This window comes from Molossus molossus, unplaced genomic scaffold (genome assembly GCF_014108415.1).
Source record: "Molossus molossus isolate mMolMol1 unplaced genomic scaffold, mMolMol1.p scaffold_m16_p_7, whole genome shotgun sequence".
NCBI classification, from domain to species: Eukaryota; Metazoa; Chordata; class Mammalia; order Chiroptera; family Molossidae; genus Molossus; species Molossus molossus.
In genome coordinates, this window is record NW_023425401.1 from 526,714 (window position 1) to 548,544 (window position 21,831).

At 55.0% G+C, this 21,831-nt stretch overlaps 1 protein-coding gene across 4 annotated transcripts in view; it reads left to right on the forward strand.

Moving 5' to 3' along the window:
* The window catches only part of CCM2 (CCM2 scaffold protein), a 23,607-nt gene continuing 1,776 nt past the window's right edge, over positions 1-21,831 (forward strand). The window contains exons 1-7 of one of the 4 annotated variants that reach the window (XM_036246729.1): positions 1-63; positions 15,423-15,596; positions 17,977-18,060; positions 18,377-18,560; positions 19,476-19,612; positions 20,072-20,207; positions 21,719-21,776. In XM_036246729.1, the coding sequence (XP_036102622.1) occupies positions 34-63; positions 15,423-15,596; positions 17,977-18,060; positions 18,377-18,560; positions 19,476-19,612; positions 20,072-20,207; positions 21,719-21,776 (803 nt within the window). In that variant the 5' untranslated portion in view covers positions 1-33. Of the gene's footprint in view, positions 64-13,224; positions 13,426-15,422; positions 15,597-17,976; positions 18,061-18,376; positions 18,561-19,475; positions 19,613-20,071; positions 20,208-21,718; positions 21,777-21,831 lie in introns of those variants that run through there. The other 3 variants (XM_036246727.1, XM_036246726.1, XM_036246728.1) reach the window with 3 other exon arrangements.

Sequence of the window (21,831 nt, forward strand, 5' to 3'; positions counted from 1 at the left end):
GCGGGCCGGGCCGCGGGGACCGCTCGCGGCGACATGGAGGAGGAGGGCAAGAAGGGCAAGAAGGTGCGTCCTCCCGAGGGCCGGGCGGGGCGGAGGGGCCGGGGCTGGGGGCCCAGGAGGCTCCCGCGGGCCGTCTGCGGTCCGCCGGCGGGGACGCGGGGCCGGGGCAGGCGGTCTGGCCGGAGGTCCCGTGGGGGGCGCCGGGCGCACACGCCGGAGGGGAGCGCGGCGGGCGGCGGCGCCGGGTGGGCGGCGGGGCCCGCGGTGGGAGGAGGCGCGCCCGGGACAATGCCGCGAGGGGTCCTCGCCGGCCGGCGCGGCGGGGGAGGAAGAAGCCACGCCTTTCCGCCCCTTCCGGGCGGCGACTCCCCCGAACCCAGGCTCCCCACATGGCCTGCCCTGGGGCCATCGGCCGGGAGAGGAGCGGGCCCGGCTCAGGGGCCACCGAGTCCCAGGGCTGGGATCCTAGGCACCGCGGGTGGAGGCTTAATGGACGGACGCCTGCTGCCTGATGTCTTCAAGTTTGGGGCATCGAGGGAAACCAGACGCCGTGACCCACTGTCCAGCCCGCGCACGGCCGGCCCCCCGTTGTGTCTCTCTGGTCCGCGGGCGGTGCTCTAACCGCTGACCCACACCGGCCAGGGCCACTGTTGTGTGTCTGCCCAAGTGGCCAACTTCTGTGTCTGCGACCATCCGAGTGGTCGCAGTGACGTTTCGTTTCGCACTTGCATTTCGGACACAGTTCAAGGGCTCCTTCGCTTATGTGGTTTTTAAGATGTGGCTTTAATGACAGGGTAGAGTAGTTGATCAAGACGCTCCACCTTTTCAGGAGGCTGAGATAACCACGTGGGATAAGCTACCATGAAAATGAAAAATGGGTTTCAATGAGATGTGTCTCTTTCAAATACAGGCTTTATAACCGGCTAAGTGTCTTACCTCCCACTTTTGGTTTAGTGTGTGTGTGTGTGTGCGCGCGCGCGTGTGTGCACTTGCCTGTTTCAGTTAGAAACAGACCTTGATAAGCCTTCCGATCTTACATCAAAGCCAGCTGTGTCCTTCAGCTGAGTTACTCATCACCTGTCTTACAAGGTGCCCACTTTAAAAAGGTGCATTTGAAATGGAGTATAGGCAGGTCGTGTTCAGGGGCTTGCGGGGTGCTGCCTCTCTGACCTTGTTTGCTCATTTTGTGTCATGAGCACACACGTTCAGTGCAGTAACAGTTACCTACAAAGATGTTTAAATCTGGAAAATAGCCCAAGAAAGTGACTCAGCCTGAAGCGTTAGTCTGCAGAGGGATGCTGCCCACCACAAAGGAGAGCTGAGTTTAAGCTTTGTTCCAAAGCTGGTAGAACCAAGAAGAAATTGGGTCAGTTCCCTTCCCTGTCACAGAGAGCCAGGCAGGCCAGGGCCTGGCTCACAGCTCAGTCCCAGTAGAGCACAGACCTAGCCACAGTCTTCCACAGTCAGGCCAAACGCTCTTCCTACCTGCTAAGGAGAGTTGCTTAATTAGCACCCACCCAGAAAGGATGGGATTGACTGAATTTCTTCTAGAGCCTTCTACCAGCTTTGATAAAAACATTACACTATTTAGCAGTATTAAGAGAGAGAGAAACAGACATCCCTGAGCTTTTGAAATAGAAGTGAAAAACCAATACAACTCAAGAATTTCGGAGTTGAGGGCAATGGAAAGATTTAGGCTCAGAGAAGGTTACTGATGAATTTCACTGTCTATCAGAGGAGATTTATAGTCTCTATTAGAGGATACATAGTTGCTTTCGCCCGGAGTATGTGTTTTCTCTGTATTTTGCCACTGCCCCAGCTCATTTTCCCATAGGCGGTCACAGGGCTCTAGGACATGGATTCCTATCCAGGCCACCACTTAGCACACTTTACCTATTGCTCTGTGCCAGTCACGAGCCAGTGGAACCTTCCTGCTCTGCTCCCCCATTCCATGTCATTTTCATTGTGGTAAACTAACCAGAGACACCTATTCTAAAGTATACACACACGTTCAAACCGAAACAGTAGAACTAATGACTTAATAGTTTTATGAAAGTACAGTGGACTTTTAAATTCTCTTCCCAAGTTAGTAGCTTAAAAATGCAGATTTAGCTTGGCCAGTGTGGCTCAGTGGTTGAGCGTCGACCTGTACACCTAGAGGTCGCCCATTTGATTCCCGGTCAGGGCACATGCCCAGGTTGTGGGCCCGATCCCCAGTGGGGGGCGTGCAGGAGGTGACCAGTCGATATTCTCTCTCATCGATGTTTCTCTCTCTCCCTCTCCCTTTCTCTCTAAAGTCAATAAAGAAAAAAAAAATTTTTTTAATGCAGATTTAACTCTTTAAAAATGTGGATGTAGCTCTTATGGGTCTTTAGACACTTGTCTTGGTGCTTATCAAGCAGGTACTCAGGCTCGCTCTGACATGGCCTGCGTCCTCAGGAGAGGGAGTGGCAAGCTGCCAGAGCACCTGTAGAACCGAGGGGTTTCATATGGAGTGGCTCCGGTACAGTCCTTCCTTTCTGAGGCTGCCCTGGCACATAGGATGAAGGTGTCTTGAGGCCCTGCCCTGCACCATGGAAGGCGGTAGCTGATGGGGAAGCAGGAGGAGCCTGAGGGGGACGGGTGGCTGCTGGAGTGAGCCTGGGGACAGAAGTCTGCTGGGTGCCAGAGGCCTGGGCCCACTGGGGCCACTTCTGCCTGAAGGTTCCCAGAGTGACTGGTACCTTGCACACCACAAGTCCTGATTTAGGGTTTGGAGAATAAACCTGCCTCCTTACAAAACGAACCCAAGTTCTGTATGTTTGACACTATTCTGTCGGAATATAACTTCTTTCTGCAAGAAGCGTAGGTGTACACTTCAGCTGGATTGTGAGCGTTTTCCCGTAAACATTTGTCTCGGTGGAGGATTGCGGCCTGAGGGAAGTCACCACCAGGATCAGCCCTGTTCGGTCCCAGCTTCTGCTGCTGGTGCTGCTGTGGGGCTGCAGTCACCCCACCAGTGGTCAGGACTTCAACCTGAACAGTTACATATTTCTTTTTTCCCTACTGATTTTTAATTAATTACTTTTTTATTTATTAAATTTTTTTTTTTTACTTATTGATTTGAGAGAGAGAGAGAGTAAGGGAGAGGAAGAGAGAGGTAGAAACATCGGTGAGAGAGAACATTGATTGGCCACTTCCTGCATGCCCCTCACTGGGGATTTGGCCCACAACCTGGGCATGTGCCCTGACCAGGAATTGAACTGGTGACCTCTTGGTGCAGGGTCGACGCTCAACCACTGAGCCACACCAGCAGGGCTAATTAATTTATTTTTGTTACAGATGTTTTTCCTTTTTCCCCAACAGTTACATATTTCTACATTGATCTAGTTTATTGCATTCTTCAAATGAAAAAGAAAAGATGATAAGGTGCCCTGGGAATGCAGGGCTGGGTCGTAAATGGTAATGAGGACTTCCTATTAACTTTGTTGTACTTAATATTTGTGTCTTGTCCTGTTCTGGCTGATAGAGTCGGTGCTGAGATGTTACGGGGAAGTTACTCTACCTGTGAGAGTAGATAGCCGCAGGTGTGGCAGTGGGTGTTCCTTACTCATTATTCTGTCTGCTTTTGTGAGTTTCTGAGAATTTCCATACAAAGAGTGGGAAGAAAGAGATCTCTGGGTTACTAGCCCCTGCACCTTCCAGCTCACATCAGGGAGTGTCTGAGGAACTGGAGCTTGGCCTAGACCAGCGCCTTTTAAACTTGTGACACCAGCTGTCGGGCAGCCATACCGCTCCCTTCTCCCCAGATGTGCACGTGTGGGTGAATGTTTGGATAGCTGAAATGCAAGTTTAAAGAAGTACCTCTGACAAGACTTCTGTACCAAGTAGGTTGGGCCCCGCAGTGACTGTCGGCAATAGTAACTCGACTGCCCTGGTCACCTCACTCTGCAGTTAGGAGCCATGGTTAAGTCCAGATTAGCCTATCAGCATGAAGTCACCCTATTCATTGATTTGTGTGCTGCTGACATGCTTAGAACAGTGGAAGAGGACTGAGGACGGGGCATTTTATTTGGAAAGTGAGCTGCTCACCCACAGTGTCAGAGAAAGACGTGGGGATTGTGTGATGACCTTCAGTGCAGGGGAGGGTAAGGCTGCGGGGGCGTCTAGTTCGGGCCTATGAACAGCTGAAGCGACAAGCCTGTCACCTGTTTCTTCAAGGAGTGCTCGCTGGCACTGACCACGCCCTGAGCAGGTGCTGGGGGACAGTGAGCTCTGGCCGCAGGCCCTCAGCAGAGCTCAGGGACCGGTGAGGGAACCGTTAGGAAGCATGCTTTGATATGAGCCAGTTAGGAACCTTTCTGTTAGAAGACATTGAACCCACATTTATTTATTTATTTTGTTTTTTGTTAATCCTCACCCGAGGATTTTTTTCCATTGATTTTTAAAGAGAGGGAGGAAGGGAGAGAGAAAGAGAGAAACATTGGTGTGAGAGACATCGATTGGTTGCCTCCCACATGTGCCCCAATAGGGGCTGGGGATTGAACCTGCAACCCAAATACATATCCTTCACTGGGAATCGAACCCGTGACCCTTCAGTCCTCAGGCCAACATGCTTAACCACTGAGCCAAACTTGCCAGGGGTTGAGCCCATGTTTAGAGAGAATCTTGTGATGTCACCTGGGCCCAGTCTCCCTCATCGTCAGTGTGGGACACTTGGTTCCTATGCATGCCCTCGGCCACCATTGCCCCCCTCAAATTCTGGTGTGGAAGCCTAGCCCCCAGCACCTCAGTATGGGTCTGTATTTAGAGATGGGACCTTTAGCAAGGTGATTAGGGTTAAATGCGATCAGTAAGGTGGCCCCCATCCCATATGAACTACATCCTTATCAGAAGAAGAAAGTTGGGCAAATGTGAGGACAGGGAGAAGACCCGTCTCTGAGCCCCAGAGAACGCTTCTGGAATCCAGCCCTGTCGGGATCCAGCATGTGGCTTCCAGCCCTGGAGGGAAGAGGTGTCGGCTGCATGTGCCCTGGTCTGTGGTCCTCTGTCCCACTGGGCTAGGGCAGCTGGTGATTTTGAAGCGAGCCTGGGCTGTTGGCTGATGGGGCTGGAATCTGGTGTGGTGGCCCTGGGCTGGGACTCTGTGCTGAGACATGGTCTCTCCATCTGGCCTAGAGGTCTGAGGACCTGGTCTCCACCATCGATCCAGACAGGGACAGGTGACTCAAAGCGGTGGGATTACCTGCGTGCACTCGATGCTTGGTCACATGGCTGGGACAGCCCTGTGCACCCCCACCTCCCTTCCTGCCTCCCTCTGTGCAGGCGAAGCTCTATCCAAGTGTGTGCTCGGATTTCCTGGGTCGCAGTGTGAAAGAGCTGAGAGTGGGTTTGTCAACTAAGTAGAAATACAAGGACATGTTTTCTTACTTTGAACCGGTGCCCACATGTTACAGTTTCCCTGGGTACCTGAGCAGTGCGGTCTGTGGGGTTATTAAGATTAGGTATCTGATCACAGGCATTAGATGTGTGTGGTGAAAACAATCCTTAATAAGTAGAAGGTTGGAATGTGGGCTTTTGTTTGAGGCTTAGGATGCTGAGCTGAGGGGTGGGTATCTTGTAGCCAGGAGGAGGGAAGAACAGTTGCATTCTGAAAGTGCGGGAAGGTCAGTCTGACTGAGTTGTTACTGTTCAGGAAAACCTGGTGTGGGTGTCACTCACTTGGGGTGGGACGTGCCGTTTCACCTACGTTGTTATTTATGACAGAGAAGAAAAGAGAGAAACTTGGATGTATTTGAATCTTTATTATTCATTCTACAGTTTAAAATTACGTGCTCGCCCAATTGATGTGACTCAGTGGATTGAGAGTCATCCCATGGACTGAGGGGTCCCAGTTCGATTCCTAGCCAGGACACATGCCTGGGTTGCGAGCTTGATACCCAGTAGGGGGCGTGCAGGAGGCAGCTGATTGACGTTTCTCACATTGATGTTTTATCTCTCCCTTCCTCTCTCTAAAAAATAAAACAATCAACTGGCCAGTGGTTGAATGTTGGCCCATGCACCTAGAGGTTGCCAGTTCAATTCCCAGTCAGGGCACGTGCCCAGGTTGTGGGCCCAATCCCCAGTGGGAGGCATGCAAGAGGCGGCCAATCGATGTTTCTAACTCTCCCCTTCTTCCTTTCTCTCTAAAATCAATCAATCAATAAAAAAATAAATAAAAAATAAAATTCCATGCTCATTTTTTCTAAAACCTAATCTACTTCCTGTGTGTCATGACCATTAACTCTGGAGCTGGGTGTGTCTCAGCATATTCTATTGACATGCTGGGGGTGCAGTTTATTAATTCCACACCTTGCAGACCTACGTGTCAGGTGTGTTACCTTGCATGTCGCCTGTCAGGAAATGTTCCAGGTCTGACTGTGTCTCACTGTCACTACTGCCAGTGTGTCACTCGAAATAGCTCTACATTGTTCTGAGATACACCCAGTAGCCGAGACCGACCTGCCCGTGTACCCGCAATGTCAGGCCCACTGCAGGCCCAGTTCGCGATCCTTTCCCCTAGTGTAGAGTCTTCAACTCCCTCCTTGGAAGAGGGGTACACAGCCACTATCTGCTTTTTCTAGTCCCTCCCCACATTTTATTATGAAAATATTTTATTACACCAAAGTTTAAAGAATTTTACAGCAAATACACATACACCCACCACCTAGATCTACTATTAATATATGCTACACTTGTTTATCCTGTATCCTGCTGCCTTTCAAAGCAGATTTGACCTTAGTCCATTTAGATCTAACCACATCAACATGCATACCATTAACTAGAGTTTATTTTATTTTTATTTATTTATATTTTTTATCCCCATCTGAGGACATTTTTCCATTTTTTTTGTTCAGAAAGAGTGGGAGGGGGAGAGGAAGAGAGAGAGAGAGAGAAAGAAACATCGATGTGAAAGGGACACATCGAGTGGCTGCCACCCACACGACCCAACCAGGGCCGGGGACAAACTGCAACCGAGGTACATGCCCTTAGTGGGAACTGAACCCGGGTCCCTCTGGACCTCAGGCCGATGCTCTAACTACTGAGCCAAACCGGCCAGGGCTATTTATTTTTTAAAGTTATTTTTATTAATTTGTTTTTGTTACAGATGTTTCTCCTTTCCCCCCATTAACTAGAGTTTAGTGTCTGTTTGCAGTTGTCTTTTGCTGTGAAACTCATGGATAGTGAAATGGATCCATCGTAAGGACGTTCGCTACGTTTTGACAAATGCTTACACCTGTGTAACCCAAACCCTGCCATCACCCAGAAGGTCCCTGTGCCTCTTAGGAGGCACTCCTCAGGCCACTGCTGTTCTGCCTTCTTCCACCGAGATTAGTTCTGTCTGGCTTAGTGCAGTCTGTCCCAGGACTTCATACACATGGGTTCAGGTGGGTATGTTCTTTTGGGCAAAGGTTCCGTGACTCCACATCATGCTTTGAGGTCGCCCACAATGGCGTGTGCATCATGGATTGCTGGGAGGTGTTCTGTCGTGTGTCTACCACAGCAGGTATCCAGTGACCTGTGTTGGACATCTGGGTTCTTTCCAGCTTTGTGTTATTAGGAAAAGCTGCATGGACATCCGAAGTCAGTGTGTGGACATAGTTAATTTTTATTTTTTGATCCTCACACAAGGATATTTTACAATCTTCAGATAGAGCGGGAGGGACAGGGGAGGGAAGAGAAAGAGAGAAACACCGATGTGAGAGAGACACATCGATTGGTTGCCACCCGCACGACCCCACCCGGGTCTGGGGATGAACTGCAACTGAGGTACATGCCCTTGACTGGAATCGAACCCAGGACTCTTCAATCTGTGGGCCACACTCTTACTGCTGAGCCAAACTGGCCAGGGCGCCTGCATTTTTACTGTGCAAGACCCTGCCCCGCTGTTCCTGCTGAATTTTGCCTGCTGATTCAATTAGTTGTTGCGGGGATGTGGGGGTGGGGTGAGTGGGTGTTAAAATCTCTAGTTATTGGTTTGGATTTTTCTCTGTCGTCCCGTCAGCTTTGGCTTCACGTGTTTGCGAAGCTTTGATCTTAAGTTCGTAATTTAGGATCATTGTGTCTCGCTGGAATGACTTTTTCACTATGAGATGGCCCTCTATTTCTGAGGACGATCCTCGTTTTGGGATCTGTCGTGTCTGGTGTTAACACAGCCACAGCAGCTTGCTCACGCTGCACGTGTGCAGGGCGTGGCTTCCACACGCCAATTACGTGGCATTGAAACTGCATCTTCATAAACAGCGCGGGGCAGCGGTCATATCCTACCGTTGATCTGGTCTGACAACTTCTGCCGTTTGCTGCAGTGTAATTGTCGATACGGTTATGTCTGTCTGCCATTTTGCTATTTGCTTTTGCTTTCTCTTTGTGCTTTGTTCTTCCTGTCTGTCTTCTCGGTTGAGCACCTCAGTGTCCACTCTGCTGCTGGCTGCTCTCGGGCTGCACGGCCGTGCTCGTCCTCGGCTGCCGGGGGCAGGACTGTGCCTTTCCAGCCTAGAGGGCCCTTTCAGCAGCTGTTTCACTACCTGTCGCATTGACGTGTTTTATCTCTCCGATTTCTGTACATATTAAATCTAACATTACATCGTTTTTGCTTTAAACAGATTTTCAGCTTTTATATTGAAATAATTTTAAATTTACATAAAAATTGCAGAAATAGTGCACAGAGCACCCATATACTTCTACCCAGATTCCTCAATTGTTAACCTTTCTGAACCACTTAAGAATAAATGTGGCCTTGGCCGGTGTGACTCAGTTGGCCGGGCCTCGTTCCCTGCATCGAAAGGTTGCAGGTTCAATTTCCCATCAAGGGCACGTGCCTGGGTTGCAGGCTTGATCCCCGGTCTGGGTGTGTGTGGAGGCAGCTGATCCATGTTTTGCTCTCACATCAATGTTTCTCTATTTCTCTCTCCCTCTCCCTTTTTTTCTCTTAAAAATAAATAAATAAATAAATATATAAAAATCTTTAGAAAAAAAGAATAAATTACAGACACGGTGCCCCAGATCCCTTATTATCAGGGTGTTTCCTGGACACAAAGACACACCAACCCGCCTGAGTTAGATGGTCACAACCAGGAGATTAACACCAACCCGCATTGCCATTCGAGTCTCAGGCGGCTCCAGACTTGCTGATTGATGTGACGTACCCTGTTTCTGGTGATGCCTACTGTGATCATTAGTCAGCTTTCTGCATTTTAAAGTTCTTCTTTTTTTTTTTTTATCCTCACCCGAAGACATTTTTTGCATTTATGTTCAGATAGAGTGGGAGGGAGAGAAGGAGGAATAGAGAGAGAAAGAAACATCGGTGTGAGAGAGACACGTTGATTGGTTGCCACCTGCACAACCCCAACCCGGGCCAGGGCAAACCGCAACCGAGGTACGTGCCCTTGGCCGGGATCGAACCCGGGACTCTGGTCAGCGGGCTGACATGTTGTCATGTATCTGCTGTCTCCTGACAAGTCCCTCTGTTCTCGGAGCCCTTGCTTACATTTACTACCGTGACGGCCCAGGCTGATTGGATCCTTTCCTGTCCCAGCCCCGAACCACATACCTGTCCAAGCAACTCTGGCTGCTTTCTGTGGGAGAGGTATTTAGAAACCACGGTCTTGTCCACAGAGGTCCTTGGTACTGCTGTGGTGTGTTATTACCCTGAGGTCCTGGAGCGCATGACCTTGTCTGGGAGGGCTCTTCTGGTACAGTCTACTTGACCATGGGACTAGGGACCTGTTTGGGGCTATTTTTTTCTGGCAATATTTTTTGGAGATCTTTGTTATTGATGTATAGTTTCTTTATCCCTCTTCAGGACTGAAGGGCATTTCCTCCTGTGATAAATGTGATCCACTTAGCAGCCTGTTTGTAGACGGCTGCCATTCTGCTTTAACTAGAATGCAGACTTCACCTTCCACTAGCCTTTCATGTGAATGTCTGTAGCATTAATTCCTGAAAATGCAGTCAGCTTACACGCGCTGGTCACTTAGTCGGTGTTGACAAACTGTCCCCACAGCAGTGAACGGCGAGAACGCAGGTCTGCCAGCAGCCTGGCCCACATAGCACAGCACCGACTGTGGGTGTTGACGGCATTTGCTGATAATTTTGGATTTTATTTTCCAAAATGAACTTAAAATTTTTTTCTTATTAAAAAATACATTTACATCTCAGAAAAAATAGCAGACTATATTCAAGGAAAAAAAATTAAAAATATCCTAACCCACCAGAAACTATTAGAGCTTTTCAGATTGCTTTTCTGTGCCACGCTTCTCTGTTTGCACACAGTCCTGTTCCTGGGTTTATGTGTTTCAGACAATTCTTAGTGCCCACTGGGTACATTGCTTTCTGGGGAGCAGTCACTACCTTCCGAGTCTCCCTCTCTGTGTTGGGGTGGGGTCCTTAGTGCCGTGAGGTCGAGAGACCCGAGAGCAGTTTGAAGGAGCAGAGGGTGGTGGGTCAGGAAGTGCACTGTGCAGAGTGAGCGGATTCTCTGACGCTGCCCCCAACCACTTCGTCCCGACTGCAGGCCGCCTGCCCGCCTGCTGGGCCGCGCCTCGTGGAGCACACGGCTCCCGGAGCTGCATGTGGCCTGCGGCTCTTCCGGGGAGGTCAGGAGTGGGTGCTCGGCCTGGGAGGAGCTGAGGGACTGGGTCACTGGTTCTGGAGAGCCTTCCAGAAATTCTGTGGTGTTCTAATACTTGTTATAAGGAGCCGTCTATGGCTCTTGGGTGGATGTTTCGGGTGACTCCGTGTTGGTATAAAGAGCTTCCGTCTGTTTGCTCCCAGAGCTGTCATTTTGTCTGAGCCGACAGAGGCAGAGAACCCATTGGATTACATCCTGTGAGTGTATTTTGTCTCCCCAAAACCTGCCTGGGGAATCCTTGCTTCTAGAGCTCTTTCTAGGGGTCTGGATCCCACGCATCTTAGGAACTTGTTGGCTCCCCAGCACCCTGTTCATTTTGGGAGCTGGGCATGCATGATCTGGCCTTTTCAGAGAAGGTTCTGGAAGCCCCTGCCTGCCCTGGCTCCTGAATGTCGGCTTCCAGCCTGGACTGCTGAGCTGTCTCCCCATCTTCTTCCTTCTCCTGGGTCTGGGTCTCAGACACGGGGCTGAGTTCATTGAGCATCTGAGTGCTCCCTGTCTGCCCTCTCTGGGGCTTCCTGTTGGCTCTATTTATTCATCTACTCATTTCCTTGGGTCCCCAGCTCCACTCCTCTCTCAGGCTCCTTCATTGGCAGCCATCGAACTTATGCAGTGGATCCTTTGGTTTGTGTGTGTGAGTGTAAAATGTGTACTGTTTTATTTAAACATGTTTTTATCGATTTTTTATAGAAGGGGGAGAGAGAGAAACATCGATGTGAGAAGCACCAATTGTCTGCCTCCTGCATACTCCCTACTGGGGATCAGGCCTGAAACCCGGGCATGTGCCCAGACCCGGAATTGAACCAGGACCTCTCAGTCCATGGGACGACACTCCATCCATTGAGCCACACTGGCCAGGAAAACGTGTGCTGTTTTTTGTTTTGTTTTTTTAAATCCTCACCCAAGGATACTTTCTTCCACTTAGCTTCAGACAGAGTGGGACAGAGAGAGAGAGAGTAACATCAACGTGAGAAAGACACATTGATTGGCTGCCTCCTGCACGACCCCGATGGGGACTGGGGGCGAACTGCAACCGAAGTACGTGCCCTTGACCAGAATTGAGCCCTCGACACTTTGGTCTGTGGGCTGATGCTCTAGCACTGAGCCAAACCGGCCAGGGCATGTTTTGGCAGCCCAAGGAACTCCTGTGTCCCTCTGCAGAAGCAATGCCCGGGGGTGTCTGCTAGCAAGCAGTCACGCATGTGCTGCACCCCTCGCTCTCAGCAGCTCCTCGGGGTCTGTGGGCTTCTGTCACATGCCCACCTACCTGCTCACCAGGGACGGGCATGTGGGCCCCACGGTGGACCCACCGACCTGTGGGTCAGGCTGTATGGAGCTGTTCCCTGCAGCGTCCTGTGGGCACTCAGTGGGCCCCGTGAAGACCCACTCTCAGGTGTCACACCGTCCATGGGGGGAGCCTGGACGGCACCCCTGGGGCACAGTGTCCAGCACACTGGGCTGCGGGCAGCTCTCGAACACTGATGCAGACAGTGCCACCTTCATGGTGGTGCCCCCCCCCCCCGGGCAAGGCCCTACCCAGCCAGCAGAGTGGGACTGTGGTGCCCTCGTTTCCTGTGTCTGTGTCCCTGAGTTAATTCATAACGTGGCCCCAATAAAAATTGGATTTTTTTATACAATGAGACCACTTAGCGCTCATTTGTGTTACAAACAAGGAAGAACAGCCAGAAAAACTCTGAGAAAGAAGGGCAGGGGGGCCACACGGGCCAGGTCGTGCTGTCTCGTGACCCACCGCAGAGATAGGAGGACTTCAGATGGCTCCACGCCCCAGGACACCAAGGGTGTGGGAGAGGAGCACCCCGTGGGGTCTGTGAGTGGTGCCAGCAGGTGGCTGGATAAACGGGTGGGAAGGAACAGGCGGGACTGTCCTCCCTATTGTGTAGCACAGCGAACAACAGACGGTCAGAGATGTAAATGGAACAGACGAGCCGTATACCTACAAGAATACGGGCAGCTCTTCAGTGACTGGGAGACGAGGAAACTTTCTTACCCTGTTAACTAAAGACCAGAGGCAGTGAGTGCGGTGACCAAGGATCTGATCATGTCAATGTGCGTGAAAAACAAGTCAAGAAAAATATTTGTGACCTGTAAAGCACAAGGTAAATACCCCATATGTAAGGTTCTCCTAAAAATAGAACAGAGGCTGTGACCTGAGAAAAAGGCAGGAGATGGAACAGACGGTTCACAGGAAAAGACACAGATAAATGGCTTTTAAATGCGTGACAAGGCTCCAGGCAGGTGTGGCTCTGGGTGTGGCTCAGTGGGTGGAGCGTCGTCCCAGGGACTGAGGTCCAGGTTAAATTCCTGGTCAGGGCACATGCCAGGTTGCAGGCTGGATCCCCAGTGGGGGGCGTGCAGGAGGCAGCTGATGGGTGTTTCTCTCACATCGATGTTTCTATCTTCCTCTCCCTTCCTCTCTCAAAACAAACAAAAAGTGTGACCAGGCAACGCACACTCGTGCACTTTTGCTGAGGGAGATTCGTGGTTTACTTGGCATCTTTCTGAATTTGCCACCGATGTCAGGGTGCTGCCTCTTCATCATTATTTTTAAGCTGAAACAGACGGAAACTGTGGTTCCTGTCCTTCCGGTGCCTCCACTGGTTTTCAGGGGGGGCTGACATGTGACCATGATTTTCAACAAGAGCAGAAGTGAGCAGAGGAGAATGCACAGTAGCTGTCCGCAGAGGGAGGAACCACCATTCCCAGGCAGGAACTCCTCCTCCAGCGGCGTCCCCAAGGGCTGTTCCATGGAGAACGAGGTGGGTGCAGTCCAGCGTGGAGAGACCGGCACAGCGTGAGGCTCCAGGGGCCCTGGTTTGGGAGATGGGGTGGGGGTTTCAGCTGGCTTCCGGGTCTGAGAACCGAGTCTCGCCATGGCGGGCGGTAGCGAGGCAAGGAGCCGTTTGTAGCTTGTCGGGTTCATGCACCTGAGCTCGGGAATAAGGGGCCGCAGGTGTCGGAGCTGCTGGGCCCGAGCAGTCTGCATGTGGACTGGGGTCAATTAGGGCCTGAGATCCGAATTGGAAAATAGATCAGGGAAAAGGTCAGGAAAAAGCGCATCCACAGCTGCAGACCCATGTCTGGCATTCTGTCCACGTGGCTCCGTGAGGAGGGGGGCACCGTTGCAGCGTCTGCAAAGGACAGTGGGGACGTGCTTCTGCAGGTCTCAGGGCCGGTGAGTCCTGCTCATTGTAGAGGCCTCTTTAGCTCGTGACAAGGGCTCTTTCCCTCGGTCGCCAGGCTCCATCACAGAGTGTCCTCCTTTTGGGGCTGAGTGGGTCCTTTGTCCTTCAGGTCAAAGGTTATAAGAGAGTCTGAGCACCCAGTGAAAGTGCTCGTGTGTGAAGGAGGGATGATCGCAGGGCTGCAGCCACTTTGCAAACTTGATCCCCAGACTCTGCCCGGGAATTACCCACAATCCCTGGGCCCCGGGAGGTTTCCCTGCACATTTTCATGTTCAAAACCAGCATCAGTTCCAAACTGTGAGGTGCCCTCTGCTCACTGTTTCTGAAGAAGCTGAGTTCATGCTTGGCGGGGGGGCCATGTGTGTCGCAGGGGTGGCTCCTCGCACCCTGCCGGGCCTCAGCAGCCAGAGGGCTGGCCCACAGCCCTCACAGTTGTCCTGGCCCCCATGTGGCGCCTTTCAGAACAGGCTGGCTGGCACAGAGCTCACCCGAGGCCCCGCTCTCGTCCTGATTCCGTTCCTGTCTACCTGCTCTGGGCTCTGTCCCCCTGTGATTGTGGCCTCCGGGGGGCAGGAGTGACGTCTCATTCAGGGCGGGGCCTCCTGAGTTCTGGTCCTCAGAGGCTCCAAACAATGTACGTCAACCAGCTTTTACTGCTGCCCCGAGGGGTGTTTCAGGGCGAGAAGGTTCTGTGATACTGTCTTCTGTGTACCTGACAGAGTTTTCCCTCTAGAGGAGAAAAATGAGAGTTTTTAATGTTGCGAAATATAATTGCACTGTGTCTGAGTGCGGGCAGAGCTGAGCCTGCTGTGAGTCCAGCTGCCGCCATTCACAGATCCCCCGAGCACGGAGGTCGCCGAGGTCTGGTGTGGAGCTCCGGCTGTGGTTGGTCTGCCTGTGCTGGGTGCTTCCTGCCTGTTGGTGCTGCCTCCTCCTTTGTTTGGATGATCAGGAACAGTGACCCTCAGCCTCGTGTGCAGTGACCGCCGCACAGCTGGACGTGTGTCTGGAGCATCAGCTTTCTGCAGTGCCAGGGCCAGCTTCCGGGCTCCCAGGCAGGCTCCCCCGTTGCCCCCCACCCCCGCCGCCGGCTGTGCACATTCACTGATTGTAGGGAGTCTTCAGGCCCATCCAGGCTGACCAGGGTGCACGGTTGCCCCAGCGCTGAGCCAGGGCCCCAGGCCTTGGCAGCGGAGGGTGTGCAGAGGGTGCGCATGCTGTTACTGCAGCGAGGGGAGGCAGGGGGCTTCAGCCACTGGCTGCTGAGCCACAGCCTTGGCCACGCCTGCTCCGGCTTCTCTGACTTACGGAGCCCAGAGGCTGGAAGATGCTATGATTCTGTTGTCTGGGGGCATCTCCTTCTTCCTGCCCTCTTCCCGCCCCCTGGGAGTCGGCCCTGGACCTTCCGAGTGTCTGTGGACAGGGGAACGCCCAGCCCACCTGTGTGTGTGTCCAGGTGCTCTTCCCTGGGGCCGGCTCACCCGGTGGTTTGCATCGGGTGCAGTGGTGGTGGCGGCACTCCGCGGAGCCTGGGCGGTAATAACTCCCCCCACTGCTGCTTCTGCCCGCAGCCTGGAATCGTGTCTCCATTTAAGCGAGTCTTCCTCAAAGGTGAGAAGAGCAGAGATAAGAAAGCCCAGGAGAAGGTGGCAGAGCGGCGCCCCCTGCACACTGTGGTGCTGTCCCTGCCGGAGCGCGTGGAGCCCGACAGGCTGCTGAGCGACTACATCGAGAAGGAGGTGAAGGTCAGTGCCCGCCCCTCGCACCCGCCCACCAGGCCCCTGACCCACCCATGGAGCTGTGGTGTCAGGTCTGATAGCTCAACGCCTAGACCCCAGACTCCTTCCTGTCTCTGGCCCCTTCCTGCTATCCCTGCGGTAGCCGCGCCCACCTTTCTTGAGGGCTGGCCAGGTGTTTGGTTCCTTGGCCAAGGGTTAGAGCTGCTTGTGTGTTGTGGTCACAGCCCAGACGCAGGTCTCTGGAGTCCTGTCAGAGCTTGTGCCCGGGACACTTTGGATAGACACCCCCCACCCAGTACCGTGTAACTAGGTGAGTAACAAGGCCCAGCGCCAGGGGTCAGAGAACGGGGAAGGAGACGACGTGGTCAGCGAGGTTGTGGTCAGACGACAGGAAGCGAGTCTTATGTGTTGCTTACAAGTGAGACACAGGTGCCCACACCCAGATTACCAAGCGTGCACAGATTTGTGTGCTGGGAAATGCGCAGGGTGGTGAACGTGACCACGGGTCAAGTCGATGGGCGCAGACCAAGCTCAGGACTGCCAACGCAACCTGGACCATGCTTCCGTCCTCCTGGAACTGGTTGTCGGGGTCCAAGCAACTCCTTTCGGAACCCCAGCAGGTGCTGTAGGTATGCCAAGGTCAGTCCAGTCTCTGGGAAGGTGACAGAATGAAGAGCTGAGACCACTCAGAAGAGGAGCGGAATGGGGGCGGCCAGCTGGTCGCAGGGCCACGGGCCTCGGGTGTCGGCACGGGGCAGGCCCCGCTGACACGCTCCGCTGTCTCGGCCCTTGTTTGTTCTGATTTATGCGACTTGACTGGAGAAAAACAGGTCGATAGCAGAGCTGTTAGTTGGTCTCTTCTGTTGACCACCTGCAGCATCCGTTCGGCGCTGGGTCAGACTGTGCTCACCCTTCACCCTGGTGGGCACCAGGGTTGCTCCCACCTTCGCTGCTTGACCGTGAGCGTGGGGCAGATCGGTCTTCGAGTCCCTCCTTTAGTTCTCCCGGATGAGCGCCCAGAGTGGGGTGCTGGGCCGCAGGTGGCTCTGCTTTCACCTCCCACCACATGCCAGGGCCGCAGGGCCCGCGCCCCCGGTGCTCCTTGTGTTCCTGGCTCTCCCTGACTGGTTGTCCTGAGGGTGCGCTGCTGTGTCTGCTTCGGCTCCATCTCCCTGGTGGTCCGTTGACTGGGGCTGAGCATCTTCTTTGACTTGTTGGCCATTTGTGTATCTTTGAAGAAAAGTCTATTCAAGTCTTTTGCCCATTTTGGGATCAGGTGTTTTTATTGTTGCTGTTTTAGAGTTTCTCCATGTGTTCTGTGTGCTACTCCCTTATCAGATGGATAATTGGCAGATACTTTCTCCTATCTGCAGTCCGCAGGCTGCCTTTTCGCTGTGTGGGTAGAATGTACAACATTTTCGTTTCCATGAAAGTCAGCTGGTCTGTATTTGGTTGTTGCCTGGCACCTGGCCCACCGCTAGTCTCAGGCTCATCCACACCCATGTTCAGCACTTGGTCAGCTCCCCTCTGGGGCCCCAGCGACCTTGCTGTCTGGTGTATCTGAGAAGAGTTTTTGGTTTTCAGTTTGTCAGGTTTTTCTTGTTAGGACGGGATGAGGACACCCGAGCTCTTTACATGTAGAACAGGGGACAGAAGTCCAGGTCAGCCCTTTGTTGTTTTTTTTTTATAATCCTCACCTGAGGATATTTTTGTATTTATCTTCAGAGAGAGTGTGAGGAGGGGGGAGAGAGAGATGGATGTGAGAGGGACACATCAACTGGTTGCCTCCTGTGTGACCCTGACCAGGGCTGGGGATGAACTGCAACTGAGGTACGTGCCTTTGACTGGAACCGAACCCACGACTCTTTGGTCCTTGGGCTGACATTCAAACTGCTGAGCCAGACTGGCCAGGGCCAAGTCCCCCCCTGTAATGGTGACCCTGCACATTTGTGTCTGGGGAGTGCTGAGGGCGGTCTGCCTGGGAAGAAATCCCCACACACGAAGAACACGGAAAGCCACGTCAGTGGTGGAAATGTGACCCGGGCACCAGTGACTCACTCTGTCACAGTCACACTCCCACGCGGGGCCGAGGCCTTGCTGGTGGCTCCTGCATCTCACCCATCTGCCCCGTCCTGCCACGAGCCCTGGGTGAGGCCTGGAGAGTTGGGTGTGCCGTCGCGTGGGGCGGCCGGGACGCTGCAGCGCAGTGTGAACAGCTCCCTGCGCACAGGTTTGTCCAGGACACGGCACTGGGGCACTGCCAGGAGCTGAGATTCGAGCCAAACCAAGGCGGCGGCGGTGTTGGGAGCGAGGCGGGTGCTCCTTGGCCAGGGCGCTGCATGCGGACCCTTCCTCCTCCTCACGGCCTTGCCCTGTGCTCTCTCAGTACTTAGGCCAGTTAACGTCCATTCCTGGGTACCTGAACCCATCCAGTCGGACCGAGATCCTCCACTTCATAGACAATGCAAAGGTAACCCCCTTCCGACCCCGGTCTCTGACCCTTGGCCTGCTTCACCTCTGAACCCTGACCTGTAACCCTCACACTCTGGCAGCAGCTCCTGGTCCTCTGTCGCCGGGCCTCCACAGCCATGAGAGATGACCCAGCCCCATCACGTTTGGTTCCTCAGTCTGAACGTGATTTTATTCCCTAGACGTGCTCTTGTGGTTCTGGGCCATTTTCACATCTCCTACCACACACTGTCGGTCTGCATCTGAGGCATTTCCAGAGGAGCCCCATGGGCGCAGTGGGGCCTCAGGCTCTGTCTGATGCCCATGGTCCCTTCCAGAGGGCCCACCAGCTCCCCGGACACCTGACCCAGGAGCACGATGCGGTCATCAGCCTGTCCGCCTACAACGTCAAGCTGGCCTGGAGGGACGGGGAGGACACCATCCTCCGAGTCCCCATCCACGACATTGCCGCCGTGTCCTATGTGCGGGACGACGCCTCGCACCTGGTGGTCCTGAAGACAGGTGGGGATGGGGTGGCGGGCTGGGCGGGGCCTGGGGTCGCAGCCGCCTCTCTGATGAGGAACCAGTCCATAGTGCGTGGTGTTCTGGTGACAGCTGCTGCTGCCCACCGTCTGCAAAGCAGCCCCCCTGCCCCGAGGTCAGCCTCGGCGAGGAGGGCAGTGCCCGGAGGTCCCGAGGGACAGGTGCTGGGTCTGCCACTTGCTCTGAGCCTTGGGCTCTGCTCAGTGCTGGCCCTCCGGGCGCCGGGCAGGCTGTGGGCTGTGGTGGGCTCAGCTCAGCATGGCCAGCACTCTGCCTTGCTGTAGCCATGTGGTCCTATCAGAGCCGGTGCAGAGGTGAGCCAGACCTTGCAGGAGCCCTGAGCCGTGGGCAGGCTGAGTGTGTCCTCGCAGGAAATCAGAAGGGCCTTCGCTTTTCCTCTTGGCAGTGGTGGGGCCGCCTCACTGGGCACTCTGGACAGGTGCCCGTCAGGTCCGCAGTCTGCCCTGAGAAACGCTGGGCCCTCCCGGGGGCTCCAGGGTGGGCACTGCAGTGCAGATGCTGTCCAGAGCCATCCATGCCCAAGGCACAGGGGGTGGGGTGCCAAGTGGCCCCACCTGGACTGTCCCCTCACACCCTCAGCCCTGTCCTTGCCCGTGCCTCAGCTTCCCCATCTCTAGTCAGGACTGTGTCCCAGCTCATCGTATGTTAACTGGGCCCTGTCAGCACCTTCTCTGGGGCAGATCCAGAGACGCCGAGTAACAGCTGAATGTGAGCCTAAGCGGTGCGTGCTGTCTGCACAAGGTTGCTAGAAAGTCGTGTGGGTGATCTCAGTGGGCGCCTGTACCCGTCCTTGATAAGAGAAGGCACGGACCACCGAGAGCCTGCTGCTGAGGTCCCCGTCCGCCCTAACGTGCCATGGTGTTGACTCCTCAGCCCAGGACCCCGGCATCTCCCCCAGCCAGAGTCTGTGTGCAGAAAGCTCCAGAGGCCTCGCCCCAGGCTCCCTGTCTGAGAGTGGAGTGGGGCCTGTGGAGGCCTGCTGCCTGGTGATCCTGGCCACGGAGAGCAAGGTGAGCCAGCTGGGCCTGGGACCAGGCCCCGCCCACAGCCTCACTCGGGCCCCAAGTCCCACTGAGCGGTGCCTCCTGGGCTCTGCAGGGTGGTTGCTGTCCCCCAGCGCCCTCCCCCCCTTACGGGAGGGGCCTGGAGTAGTGAGCTAGACGTGGGGCCGCAGGCCAGCAGCCTCGGGAGCCTTCCTGCACCTGAGACAGGGTGACCCACAGACAGTCCTCTCGAGCCGCGGCCCTGCCGTCCCCATTGGAGGCCCCACTGGACGTCGCCTGCTGCCTGGGGCCCAGGCTGGGACACGTGGTGAGGGTGGTAGCTAGCAGGGCGGTGGGGAGAGCTGAGGGAGCGTCCTGGCGGGTGGGTGACCTCGGCCCCAGAGAGCACTTGTCCTGGTGCCCGTGGGGCACCTGAGGGGCTGGGTGTCTGGAAGCCACCAGGGAGGTGCTGCTCTGCCCCGACAGGTGGCGGCGGAGGAGCTGTGCTCCCTGCTCGGGCAGGTGTTCCAGATCGTGTACACGGAGTCCACCATCGACTTTCTGGACAGAGCCATATTCGATGGGGCCTCCACACCCACCCACCACCTGTCCCTCCACAGTGGTGAGTGAGGGCAGGTGGGCAGCAGGGGCCCATCCCCCACCCCCGCGGCGTGTGCTGCCTGGGCGGGTGCAGAACGGTGCCGCACCTGCCCCGGGCGCTGAGGGTCTGCCTAGGGCCTTTGTCTCCAGACGTCACCATCCACCGTCCACGTCCCGTTCCCTGTAGTGTTAGCGGACACAGACTCGCGCCCCCACCCCCGGTCAGCCTGGCGGCTCCCTCATAGGGCTGGGAACACTTCTGCAACCGCAACCACACGTAGCTACCGCCGCTGCACCTGGCTCAGCAGGGCCGGGAAGGGCTCCCAGCGCTGGAGCTGCGAGTGGCCACGGGACCCTTCCTTCCAGGCCTCTCAGGCTGCCTTTGGCGGAGCAGGTCCCCCCCAGGACAAAGGCTGCTAGGTGGGGCGTGGAGTGAAAGTGCCCCAAAGGCTTCGACCTGAGCAGCCGTCAGGCACCAACTCCTGCCCCAGCACTGGCTGCAGAGCACTCAGGGACCCTCCTGCATGCACAGACACTGCGTGTGTACACGCCCACTTTGGCCACACCGCCTGCCTTTGAGACCTGTAGTTTATTGAAGATTTGTGGCTTGAGAGTCAGATTCACAGAAGCAAAATGGAAACCACAGCCCAGTGAGGCCTTTCTGTGCAGAGAGGTCCTGCACCGCCCTCCCCAGGGCTCATGCACCAGCCAGGAGCACGCAGCCTGCAGAGACCCGTGTGTGCTGGGGCTCTGAGTTGGCAGGTCACCCGTACTCGCTCAGACACAGGCCGGCCTCACCGTCTGGGTGAGGGCACAGCGGGTCGCACGGGCTTCGTCTGCAGCTGCCCAGTTGTCCCGCTGAGGCTCCGGCGACAGGCTAGCTCTTGGCTTTCGTAGCTTCTGGGGCTGCCTCTGCCCCTCCCCTCCCCCCGCTCCCTCCACGTTGGAGGGCCACCCAGGTAGCCCAGGACAGGCTCCCTGTGCTAGGCCACCTCCGCCGTCACCTGACATGATCCCGGTCCTGGATGTGGATGTGACATCCTTGGGGGCCATTCCTCTGCCCACCACCCTGCCTTTGTGCCCAGTCTCATGCACCCGCCTTTCCCCCAAGCCTCTGGTCACTGTCATAGCGCCCAGGGTCTCTCACGGTCTGTCACATGGACCTAGGTCGCTGCCCAATGTGTCCTGAGCAGTGTCTGTACCAGGCTCATTGCTGGTCTGAGGTCCCGGCATCGCCAGGCCTCTCTCTGTCCTCATGGAGCAGCTGAACACAGTGGATCTCGGCTGGTCCAGGCTGGTCAGAGCTGGCAACACGAGGCGGGCACCGCCTCTGATTCAGCTCCTCACCAGGTGTGGGCTGTGTGGAGACCACGCAGGGCTCGTGGGGAGCCCTCTGCTGCCCCCCACCGCCTAAGGCCCCAAGGAGGAGTCCCCAGGCCCGTGCTCTACCCTGAAGGCCTGCTGTGCCCTGGTCCTGCGGGCTGGGCCTGGTGGTCACTGCCTCCCGTAACCCGGGCCTCTGTGTCCCTGCAGACGACTCTTCCACCAAGGTGGACATGAAGGAGCCGTACGAGACCGATGCCAGCACCTTGTGAGTTCTGCTCTTGCGCACCCCTCCCTGCTGGGTCCCCGCCTCCCCGGTCCAT